We start from the raw sequence: 13,221 nt of genomic DNA, 5'->3' as shown, positions 1-13,221 counted from the left end.
GTCACCTTTCTGTTTTGAAAAATAATCATTTCTTGTGCTGTGCAAGTGTTTATGTCTATGTCTACTCGGCAAAACATACATTGCTTTGAAGGGTTTGTTGGCCTTTGCAGTTTTAAAGGCTATCTTGTCTCTTTTTTGTTGAATGGGTTTGTTTGCCCTCCACATGGTCGACGACCCTCGAGGCTTGAAGGAGACGCTATTGTTGCCTGAGGGTCCCTCTTTAAAGGGTCGTGCTCGCTTTGCTGGTCTCATTTCCTTTGCCATTACTCTTGCTCGTTTTCTGTTTTTGGCTTTAAGATCCAATACGCCATACAATTCTGATCCAAAGAGTTTAACTTCTTTATCAAAGTCATCATTATGGTCCTTGATAATAGTTTTAGCGTTGGCCACGCTTTTGAACAATTTAGCTAGCCATGATAAACGTCTTTCATAAAGACAGGCAGTTTGAGAAATTTAAACGCCCTTTTGTCATTTACTACGTCTTCAATGTAAGCATCTACCTCAGGCGGAATAAGGAAAATATTGGCTGGCACGGGATTTTTATGTAGCACACTTGCGTTAATCACTAAGATGGGTAGTAAAAATAATTCACATACTTTTCTTTACTAGCATCTAGTTTGTATTCGGAATCTAAATTCCCGGATCAAACCGGTTAGGTTCACACAGCTCATCTGAATCGGCGTAAGGGTCGGTGTTTTCCCCTTCTTCATCGTCATTCCTCTTTTTGGGGATGACAAAATCTTTTCTTGGGTCGTAACCTAATTTATCTGGCAGTCGCCACTTAATTCATCTGGTGTTCGCCATATAATTTAACTGGCTGCTGTCACTTCTTTTATGTGACGGTCGCCCCCCCCCTCTCTCTCTCTCTAATGATGATAATACCAATTCAGCAGTATGAAGTAAATTATTTTTGAAATATGCAGGTGCTACGAATACAAATTTATTCATTAAGTAATTTCTACACGGTGGAAAATGTACAGTTAAAGTTGCAATAATGTAATGTGTTTTCTAAGGATTCTTTTCAAAGGATAAAAGGATCTCGTGAACTCTGAATATATATATATATATATATATATATATATATATCGAATTTTCCTCTGGCTCTATATGGGCCAATAATTAAATACATGGAATCACTATCATTTACAAGGATTATTCTGATTTACTGGGATACTTGTCCCGGGTTCTGTTTTTCTTAAAATTACACTGGGACACAAGCCGGGGTTCTATTTACACGGTTCTGTAAAGATGGCTGGGCACTGGTTCCAAAACTAAGTTCCTATTGCAAGTACTCGTTGCCTCACTATTCAGGATTACTACACCTTGTATCTCACCACAATTCCTTAGTTTGTCTTGTACCAGTGGCTTATATTTCTACCATAACCTTTCAAATTCTTTTCACTATTAGTTTTTTAATAGTTTACCTTCGAATTCTGGCTTCCTTCTACCAACAGTGGTCTGCTTACGAATGATTAATGCTGCCTCTGCAGCCTCTTATATAGCAAAGGGTTATACCCATTCAAATAGGGGTAAACAGGATCTCGGACTATTCCGTTAGTCCGACTCGCTTCAGTGTTTGGAAGGTATAGGCCAATTGTATCATTCATTACTCATTACACTACCCACGCCTCTGTATACTTGTGTCCCGCATGTTGATTTTCATTTATTCATTATTTTTTTTACCAAACCAATAAAAAATAAGTTAAGCATAAAGTAGGTAAAGAATTCCTTTTTATTATATACTTTCAATTTCATCTCTTCTTTTTTCCTTAAAAGTTTGCGGGCATATATCACACGATATATGCCCGGAAACATTCCGGCCCACAAACATTACGTCACAATCAATACACAAACCGGAACTACTTTTCTTTGATCATGGCCTCCTTTGATACGTCTGCTAATTTTAACATAATTTGTGAAGACCTGGATTTGGACAAATTGCTTCAGGATTTAAAAGAAAACAACTTTGAAATAGAGCCCAAACAATGATGAGGGAAATGTAAATGTTGAAAATTTCATTGAGGGTCAGAAGAAGAAAAACACTAAACTATCAACGGAGCGAGATGTAAGAAACTTTCAAAGATGGTTGATAGAACACAAAAACGAGCACAGATTAATTCAGGATGTTGAAGTCCAAGTCCTTAACGAGTATTTATCAGAAATGTATATCAGTATACGTAAAAGTGACGGAAGCAATTACGAGCCTTCATCGCTAGAGGCAATGAAAAACAGCATTGAGCGGCACTTGAAAGATCATGCATATCCTGTATCTTTGCGAGACAGATTTTTTCATAAATCTAACAAAGCTTTAGCAGCAAAGAAACAGCAACTGAAGTCCATCGGGAAAGGTAGAAACAGTTACGCTAGCGAAGCTTTGACAGAGGATGACGAAAATGCCCTTCTAACATCTGGGGAAATAAGTTTTGAGAACCCTTCTTCCCTACAATTTAGAGTGTTCTATTATTTTGGGAAATACTTTGCATTAAGAGGCCGAGATGAACAAAGAAAGCTTAAATTTGGCGATGTTCAAGAAAAAAAAGACGGTTCTGGAAATAACTACCTAGAAGTTCAAAAACAATGGACGGAACCGGAAAAAAAGACTACAGAATGACCACCCCCAGAATATTTTCTCCCAATTCCGGACCCCCTGAGAAGGACTCCATTGCTCTCTATCGCGAATTTGTTAGACGTCGTCCGGAGGAAGCAAAAAGTGAGGAAAGTCCGATGTATCTTACACCCATCCCAATGAAAAGACTTCTAGACAGTTCACTAATATGGTAAGAAACTACTGTTACATACAAGAAAAGTAACATCCGACGTTGGTCTAGGACTTGAACCTAGAACCTCCCCTATTAAAAATAGGGTCGCTCTACCTTGAGCTAACCAACCTTGAACGGAGTCACTTACTTATATTGTAACCTTAACAAACCACCCTATCTATTCGTTTTAATTATTATTTGAAGGTATTATCCGAGACCCATGGGAAAGAACACACTGGGAACTCTAGTTAAGAATGCTGCAATTAAAGCCGGGTTGGAGGGGAAATTGACAAATCACTCTCTCCGAAAATCAACAGTAACAGCGCTATCTAAAGCGGGTGTCGCACCTCACAAAATTCAGCAAATTACCGGACACAAAAGTCTACAGTCCATTGCTGGTAATGATACGGGTTTCCGATTTCTTCCCCCATTGATTTCACGAAAATAAAATCGATAATCTTTGTAGATCTAGGTCTATTATAATTGTCCACATTAATTTGGTTGTCTGAAACTTTCTGTTTGCTTACCTTTCAGTGTATGATTCCAAGTTAACAATCCAAGAACAGAAACAAATGTGTTCAATTCTGTCCAATGAAAATGGGAAATGTTCCTAAAAACGTGCATGTGCCACTGCATCTCAATCCGAGGCTGAAAGCGAAACCGCCATTGTGCCAAATCCAGAAATCCTTCGAGAATCATCCACTAATTATATCACAAATACACAAAATGAACAAAGAAACACTTTAAATGCTTCCGATAACTTTAGTGATATGTTTCGTGGCGCAGTTATTACTAATCTCACGATTAACTTTCACAAGTGAGCACCCATCCGTCCTCTTTGCTTCCGTTCACAGTTCTGAAATTGTGCGTTGCTTTTATCACGCCCACAAATTACTACGCCGTTAACTTTCAAATTTTTTGTGTTTTCAACTTTTACTCAGTTAAACCAATAAAGAAATTGTTAACAATAAAATTATTGTTAGTTTCTAAAAGAAATTGAAAGTATATAATAAAAAGGTTATAGACTTTGTATGGGAAAATATGACGACCTCGTTTTTTGTCGCGGACGGACCTCGCAAGCTCGGTCCGTCTACGCGCCAAAAAACGCGGTCGTCATATTTTCCCATACAAAGTCTATAACCTATAACTATTACCCAGTCACATCAAGAATTTACATCAATGGTTTCATAAAAGTTCTTTCTTTGCCACACCGTCCCTGACAATAGTCATTCCAAATGTCTTCCAATCTCTCTACATATTATCCATCTTTCTGGTATTTTCTTACTACTCTGACTGTTCTCCGGTGGCAACCTGTGTCCGTCTGGGTGCTTACATCTCACCTAGTGACACGATCTCTACAGCAGGGACAATGATGCAGAACCAATGGCGCCTCTTGATCCTTACCATCATCTAACGCTCTCGATCCTTTGTCCTCGGGTTGGTTTGGCACCTTGTTGACAAGCTCGTCTGCTTTTCGCTTAACACCAGGGATACTTGGCGAAGTCTTCTTTCTAACAACTCTGCCTACTTTCAATTCTGTCTCATAAAGAAGATCACCTGGATCCTCTTGCCATTCAGAATCACAGTCATCATCTTCCATCACCACATTTGACGAGCTCTGTGGGACTTTTCTTTCTCCATCTGACTGATTAGAAGTATTGGAGTATAATCTCTTCTGGTGCCTGATAAGAAGCGAATGTTTGGCAAATGCTTTGTTGTACTGGTTACATTCAAAGCATCTTTTATTCATGTCATCAGTGCCACATGCTAAGAGATGTTCTCGCCATTCCTCTTGTGAAGGGAGGCGACGAAGGCAAATGGAACAGGCTTTCTAGGGGTTATTTTTGTCAAAGGCATAATCATGACGTTTTTCTAGGTTCGATCAATGATCTCGCAGCCAAAGCTTTACCGGTTTTCTGAAACGTTTCACATGCCTCAATTACTAATGGTCCTTGGCAATTAATATTGGCAGGGGCAAGTAACTGTCCAGGACATATCATTTCACTCCTTGGTGGAATTGAAATTGTCTCCCTCAGGCTAACTCTGAAACAACCTAAGTGACCCTCAAGTTGGAGCACATGTTCAGTTCTTCCAACATACATTTTTCCTGAAGATACATCCACCAAACATTTTTTATGTTTCAGGAAATCTAAACCCAAGAAACCGTCTGTACTGATGTCTGCTACAACTGCCTCAAAAGTAAACTCATGATTTCCCAACATAAAGTGGAACGTGCACTTGCAATGGCGTTCCATCAGCTAGTACGACGTTCTGGGTCACGGGCATCAGATCAACACTTTTAGTCCTAAGCATGTTCTCAAAAAGTTTGATTACTCGATTATCGTCAGAGTAGCACCCGTATCCACCAACAAAGAACAAAATACTTTACTTACAGTGGCCTTTAAAAAATAACCCGGACTGAATATCAACTCGTGTTTGAGTAATTGAACCTATACTCGACTTCGTATTCTTTGGTTTACACTCTGGCATCTCTTTTTGTTCTACTGCCGCCTTTGTACATGACGTAAGTGCATTGCTCTTTGTAGAACCGCCCTCTATTTTCCTTTTAACATAACAGTCTTTAAGTCTCTGGCATAGCTTACCACAGTTATGACACTTAAACGGAAACTTTGTTTGGTTGTAACTGTACTGAACTCGATTCTTCTGCTTTCAGTTGTCTACTGGGCTCTCTTTGTTCTGACAAAGTAGCTATTTTGTTCTCAAGGTCTCGTAGTGACGACCGTACCTCATTCCGTAATTGTTTTAAATTTTCCCGTACCTTTACATCTGCTTCTGATGGTCTATCTAATTCATCATGTGCTGTTCTCGCAAAACCAACATCATGTCTTCTCTGGCGTTCAGATCTACTAAAGGCTTCAATCTCCACGGCAAGTCGAACTGCATCATTTAAAGATTTAGGACGGGACTGTTGGATTCTTAGGCGCATATCGAAGTCGGTTAAGGCGTCAACGAACTGGTCCTTGGCAATCATCTCTGTGACCTCACGTGGTGCTGTCGGATACGCTAGATGTGTTAGTCGTCGTATACATGTACTTTCCCCTAGTTTAGGCAACATCTCCTTTGGCCTGTGGTACTTTTCCTTTAACATGGCTCTGTAAGAAAAAGTCACGTGACGAGCAGGTAGAGGCCACACTTTTTACCTTCTCCGAAAATTGACCGATATTTGCTTTTTCTACGGCAAATTTGTACATATTTGTGAATATTTTGGATCTCTAAACTTGTGTTCCGTGTGTTTTGTAGCGGATAGTTGGAAATTTGTATATATATGTGAATATGTGATACATTTTCGTTAATTCCATTGTTTGATTTGGTTACTGTGGACTTAAAAACCCAGGTAAGCGACTATCGGGGATCTGTGTTCACTCAAAGAATTCACTTGACCATATCGCCGATAGTAATGCCGACAATGGAACCTGGGAAAACTGGGAAACAGCCTGGAATACAATTTGCAACGATTAAACCTGTATATATATATATATTAAAAACTCAGAAATACAGTTTGATAAAGTCAACAAGATTAGTGACTTTGAAATATATGAAGCCCTATATCAGAAGGTTGAAAATGACATACACTGTATACAATTAGAGCGAGACTTATGGAGAGTTTACCTCAAAACCAAGGAAAGCAGATCAATACTGGTAGTCGAAGGATTTGAAGTCAAAAACATATCTGTCCAAGTATACGACTCAAACCCATATTCAACTGGAGCCACTGGTCCTAATGACCAAGTGCTCAAGATAACAATATGTGGGTTACCTCTATCGGTAGACGACAGCGCAGTTTCTGAAATGCTTCGCAACTTTGATGTAAACATTAGAAGTGACATAAAATACGAGAACATTAGACACTCTGTCACACACCGTATGACCAATGTTCTTAACGGCAATATATTTCTCTATATTGACCCGCTTCCCCAAGCAAAATCTCTCCCGAGAAACGCAGTTTGTGCGAAATTAAAATGCAGAATATACCACCAGAACCAATTTCAATCTTATTCCAAACTACAGTGGTACAACTTCTGGGAATCTGGTCATCGGAAACAGCAGTGTAAGATGAAAAAGTGTGTAGAGTGTGCAAAGAACCCGGACATGCTCCTGGATCCACATAATGTAAACACTATGTAGATACGTCAGAATCCAGGGAAATCTAATCCACTTTCCAACTTTTATCCCTGTGATCTGAACGTATTTGGTGAACAGCATAAATATGTGGATCACGCGAACCAGTTGACCAAAGCAATTCGTGCTGGCGATCTAGATGCGGCCAGAAAGGTGAGAGAGGCTGAAACATCTTTGGAAGCAAAACGGATTGGCAATACAATTCCAGTTCCACAAGGGTGGAGCAAAGAGAAGGAATTAGTAATGGAGGAAATTGTGTCCACCAAAGCGGAACAGATCCCGAAGTAAGATCAAGCTAGAGAACTCCAGTAACAGAACCATATTTGCCGAGGGAACCTATGACATGCAGTGGGACACAGGATTGGATAGTGAGGCTACTCTGCATACCGACAAGAAATGGCCCGGAGAAAACAAACTTGGAAAAATCTACAAAAAATTAGCGTCCAAATATGCCAGAAAGGCCAGAAACGCATCTCTTACACGGAAAGGGACGAGGAGTGAAAATCAATCAAACATTGAAGTATTTCTTAAGGATCTGAAAAAAGCTGGCAAGAAGAATAGCAAAAGTGATGTGGATAAGTAAGTAAACGCCCTGCCAAACTCAATATTACATGGACAATACTGTTACTGTTACTACTTTAAAACTTTACTCTCTAAATGTAAGAGACTTAAATACTTATAAAAGAGAACAGTGTTATTTGATTAGTTGAGAGATGTTAAATATGATGTGATATTCTTACAAGAAACTCATTTTATTAAGGATCACGAAACTGTTTATAATTCAAGATGGTTTGGAAAAATGATACACTGCTTATCAGATTCAGTGTATAGCAGAGGTGTATCAATTTTGTTCAGAAAAAATAGTAAAATAGAAATATTAAATCCGTGTTAATCTCTTGATGGTCGAAGACTGTTGATCAATATTAGATACGATGATAAGATTTTTGACTTTAGTGAATATCTATGCACCAAATAACGAAAGAAACAGAACTGATTTTTTCAAGAGAGTGAATACTTGAATAAGTCAAAATGCTATGAATTTTTAAAATAATATAATTTTATGTGGGGATTTTAGCTGCTGTCATTTAGATGATAGTAACAGTGACAAAAGTGCAGGTACTTTAAATAAAATTTTGAAAACTGTAGATTTGAAATACTGTTGGATATATATTGGAAAAAACTACCAACAAGGTTAAACATGGTGTAACGGGAATAATATTCCCCCAAAGCATTATGAGGTGTTGGTTACTGGAAGCTAAATACATCGCTTTTACAAGACAAACATTCTGTAAGAAACTGAAAATGTATGTACACGAAGAAATACATACACTTGAAATACACTTGAAATAGAAGACCCGATACGTAAATGGGAGCACGCAAAAATTATTATGAAAAACTTCTGTTTAAATCACTCAAAACAGATATCTAAACACAAGAAAAATCGAATAAATTTCATTGAATAAAACAATTAGAATCAAAAGGTATATGAATTATAAACGATTGCTAGAAAAAGAAATTGACGATTATTATGCTGAGAAATGTAGTGAAGCTTATATACGATCAAGATCGATATGGATAATAAAAGGAGACAAAAGTTCATCATATTTTTTAAACCTTGAAAGAAAGCAACAATCTAACAATACAATAAACAAAGTAAAAAAATTAAAATCAATTGGAATATACAGATAATAACGAAATCATGGATTGTCTCATAAACTTCTACAAAACACTCTATTCAAGCAAAGCTAAGTCTGAACAAGATATCCAATCATACCTTAATAGTATTAATTGTAAGAAAATTACTGAAATTGAAAAGAAAGAATGTGAAGAAATACCTAAAATGCAAGAATGTCACATGGCTGTTGAACATATCAAAAATAATAAATCTCCTGGACAAGATGGGTTAAAAGCTGAATTATATAAAGTGTTCTGGCACGATTTAAAAGATATCATGAAAGGTATCACGCATCTCTTCTTAAAAGCATTCAAATTGGAATACTACCATTTTCACAACGAAATGCAGTAATTTCTTTAATTCATAAAAAAAGGAGAAAAGGACAATTTAAAAAGCTACATGCCTTTAAGTCTAACCAATGTGAATTATAAATATTTGCACATGTTTTGGCCAGCCGCTTACAAAAGATTGCAGGTAAAATTATCGAATGTGAACAAAGTGCATACATTAAAGGTCGATATATAGGCGAAAACGCTCGATTGATTCTGGATATCTTCGAATACTATTCACAAAAAATCTAGATGAAATATTACTCTTCCTTGATTTTGAAAAGCTTTCGATTCAGTTGAATAAAATTTTATGTTTAAAACTTTAGAAAAATTTAACTTTGGACCAAAATTCATAGGAATGATAAAAACACTTTGCAATAAACCTATGTTTAAAATAAAAAATAATGGGTGGATCTCAAAACCATGTGCAATGCAAAGAGGAATTCGCCATGGATGTCCTGTATCTGCATTATTATTCATTTTTGTATTAGAAATTTTAGCTATTCAGATAAGAAACGACAATGATATCAAAGGGCTTTCATTTCAGAAAAATAAGAATATAACAATGATAGCATAAAAATTGTTCAACATGCAGACGACTGCACGAATTTGTTACAAGATATAAACTCTTTATCAAAAATATTGAAAACAATTTCAGCATTTTCGAAAGTTGCAGGACATACAGTGTAATCTTAATTTAGAAAAAACAGAATGTTTATTAACGGGTTCATTTGTAAACACGTATGCCAATAAACAATACATAAATGGCGTCAAAATCACGAAAACCTGTATAAAATCTCTTGGTATCTACCTAAGGCATGATAAAATTGAATGTTACGGAAAAAACACATGGATAAGCAAACTGGAAAAATTACTTATGGTGTGGAAAAGACGAAATCTGACAATGTTCGGGAAATGCACAATAGTAAATACTTTAGCTATCTCTAAAATACTATATAATGCTTCCATCTTACAAAACCCAGATGATGACTTTTTCAAAACTGTTTCGAAACTTGCATATAACTTTATTTGGAAAAAAATGGATAGGGTTAAGAGAAATACTTTGATTGGTAAGGTTGAATATGGGGGTATTGGAATTGTTGATGTTGACAGTAAATTCTATGCTGCAAAAGTCTCATGGATAAGCAGAATGATAGATTTAAAAAAGTGTTACATATAGAACACCAAGTGATATTTTACAACGACACAATATTTAGACTGTATTTGATATAATTAAGACTAATGAGTATAAATTTAATCAATCATTTTTGTTGTTGTTGAAATGTTAGATCTTCCTCGGTTTTACGGAAATGTCCTTTCCGCATTCAATAGATATAAAAAGCAAAAAACCATTGATAGTTTAAAAAGAGATGAATTTCTAAGTGAATTTTTATGGAGCAATACACTTTTTCAATATAATTCAAACCCCTTGTGTTTTAAAAACTGGATACAGGGCGGTATCTTATACGCCAAAGATATTTTTGATGAGTGGGGAGAAATGTACGACATTTTGTATTTTTCAAAAGAACAATCTCTTATGTGAATATCATATGCTTTAAAAGGCTGTTAAGGCATACCAAAAAAGATGCCAATTTTCTATTCAAAAACAATGTTGTAAAATCTATAAATGATGTAAAAAAGCAATTTTTATTACTCAATGCTTCTTGATATGAAATTTAAAAAAAACCAACAACCTTTGAATGAAAATAGATGGAAAAGAGAATTCAATGTTACTAGAATGACTGAGAAAAGAATATCTGAATTCAACTATAAATTATTACATGGTATTTTGAATAACAATGTTTTTGTGAGCAAGTGGAACAAAGATGTATCACCTTTGTGTGAAGTTTGTAAAATTGAAGAAGACACAAAACATGTTTTGTATGATTGTAATATTACCAAACCTATTTAGCATAAAGTCAGTTCTTTCTTAATTTTGATATTACTTGGAAAATCTTTGTACTTGGATTCTATCATGAAACCACAGGGGCTTCTTATCCATTTTGTTCTCAATCTATAAATATCTAACCAATGAAAAAAATCTTGTTTTTCCTTTATTACGTTTATTATGTACAAATATGAGATGAAATGCAGGGTGAAAAATGAATCAATGTCAGAAAGAAATCTCCGACAAAAGTTAAAATGTGAGCTTTTTACACAAAATGCTGCCCTTAAAGCAATACAAGCTGTAACTGACGACATCTTATCAACTATCCAATTATGCATCAATTAACTTCCATCGGTATAACTAATATAATCCCCAAGATCTGAAGAAAAATTCAGCAAAATAAACAAGGGAATATTGTTTGAGAGCATACCTACAATAATGGGAACGATCATGATTGCCGGACATAATCGGGTTGCTGAGACCGAGGTCATATACAAAGATGGAAATTGTTTAAAATCTTAAATCGTTTCATGAATGACAAGAAGTACTATAAGTGTAAGAAAGTAATAATTACGCAAATGTGCCACTGAAATGAAAGTTTCATAGTGAATTTTCTATAAAATTGGCATGTTTTTAAATTGTTTACAATCCGACACGTGCTCAGTGCCTCTCTTTCGCTTTTTTCCGAACTGGTGACCTCTGAGGTCAATGCACATCGGAGATTACGAGCAGGAATTACTGACAGGATGACAATGATTCATGAATCGACATTTTCTGCTGATTTGACGGGTTTATTGCTTCAGATTCATTTAATTAAGTTATATATTTTCAATCACATAATTATATGTCAAATATTTGTTCTTTTATTTTTAAAGTTATTTACCGTCAGTTACAGCTTGTATTGCATTAGTCAAACTAAAAATGACATTTATTATATGATAGGAGACTCTTCGTAATATATATGTAAATTTTGATCCCTTGTCATATGATATATATATATATATATGTATATGATATTGATATGTATAACCAATATATAGAAACAAATTTTAGATATCCATCATGAAATAAATTTATGATATGCATTATATCTCATAATGCATATCATAAATTTTGTGATTTTTCTGATGTATGGTAATTTTTTATATGATTTTTCTGATGCATGATATGCATTATAATATACATTATGAAATGAAATTTTTCTGATGCATGGTGATTTCATCTTCGTTAGCCAAGGGTGACGATACACGGTGTTCCCAGTGGCGGATTTAAGGGGGGGGGGGGGCGCAGTATTTTCAAATTTAAGGTAAATCGGGGTATCTTGTTTAGAAAAACGATAAAAGAAGCACTAATTTCTTCCACCCCCGAAGAAATAAATGACAAAATCTTTTGTTTTCTTGCATTACTTTATTTGGAAAACTTAATTTTGTTCCAAAAACCCTTAAAATTTGCGTAATTTTATTAATTTCACCTTATTAGAAATGATAGAAAATAGTACAAATGACTAAATAGGAGACATATTTCAAGCCTTTAAAATCCCGGAGCTTCCGGGGGCTTCGCCCCCCAGACCGCCTGCCTCATATAGTGGCGCCCCCCGTAACCGCAATTCCTGGATCCGCCCCTGGTTCCTATCGTCACCCTTGGCTAGCGAAGATGGGTGATTTTTGCAATGATTTTTCTGATGCATGGTATGCATTACGATTGTTATGATGTATGCATTTAGCATGCATTATGAAATGAAATTTTCTGATGTATGATATGCATTGTGGTTTTTATGATGTATGCATGCATTATGAAATGAGTATTTTAATAAAAGATTAAAAAAACATGGCTCTGTAAATTTCCGTCTGATTTGTCGGCGCAAATCTTGCCTCTAAAGCTTCAGTCGCCTTCACACAGATCTCTATACACACAAACACGATCTGTTTTCATATTCCCAAGCACCGTTTGTGCTTGGCCTCTTAAGGATGCAGCCAGGTACATTCCCTTTTGTCTATCATTCCACATATTGATGCTACTACATGCCTCAAAATGAGCCTTGTAATCAATCCAGGAGCCAGTACCATCAAATGTCGCAGGGTTCGTGACAGTTTTACCTAATGTATTACTGGGAACAGAACTACCACTGCTTTCATTCACTGGTAACGCTGCGCCGACTGGCGTACTCGGTACAGCAGGCCTCCGATCTCTGTCTCTTGTAAGACTCCAGGTAACACTTGTGGGTGTTGACATTGAGCTTACACTTAAAGTACTCCAGTGTACATGCAAAGTTGAGATTCGAGGTGGATGGGTATATTCTGATTCACCCAGTGACACCCCAGAATACATTGGCTTTGGTATAGTATACGCATTGCTTCTTCCCCAAATACCGTTGTTTCCAGGAACATGGAAATCTTAACCTTGGTTCTGAGTTTCCTCACATCCACACGT

The 13,221-nt window shown here is 36.2% G+C and overlaps 1 protein-coding gene and 1 pseudogene across 1 annotated transcript; both read left to right on the top strand.

Annotated features, from left to right (window-relative positions):
• Nucleotides 1-1,869: 1,869 nt before the first annotated feature.
• Nucleotides 1,870-3,730, top strand: LOC125647155 (uncharacterized). The gene is made up of 3 exons (XM_056139563.1): nucleotides 1,870-2,777; nucleotides 2,964-3,157; nucleotides 3,294-3,730. The coding sequence occupies exons 1-3, from the start codon at nucleotides 2,578-2,580 to the stop codon at nucleotides 3,371-3,373; spliced, it is 474 nt and encodes a 157-aa protein (XP_055995538.1). The 5' UTR covers nucleotides 1,870-2,577; the 3' UTR covers nucleotides 3,374-3,730.
• A 2,447-nt stretch (nucleotides 3,731-6,177) lies between these two features.
• On the top strand, nucleotides 6,178-7,482 carry LOC130047268 (uncharacterized; annotated as a pseudogene).
• Nucleotides 7,483-13,221: the final 5,739 nt, after the last annotated feature.

This window comes from Ostrea edulis, chromosome 6, assembly GCF_947568905.1.
Source record: "Ostrea edulis chromosome 6, xbOstEdul1.1, whole genome shotgun sequence".
Taxonomy (NCBI): Eukaryota; Metazoa; Mollusca; class Bivalvia; order Ostreida; family Ostreidae; genus Ostrea; species Ostrea edulis.
The sequence above is the reverse complement of the archived record's forward strand: the minus strand, read 5'-3'. Positions and strand labels throughout refer to the sequence as shown.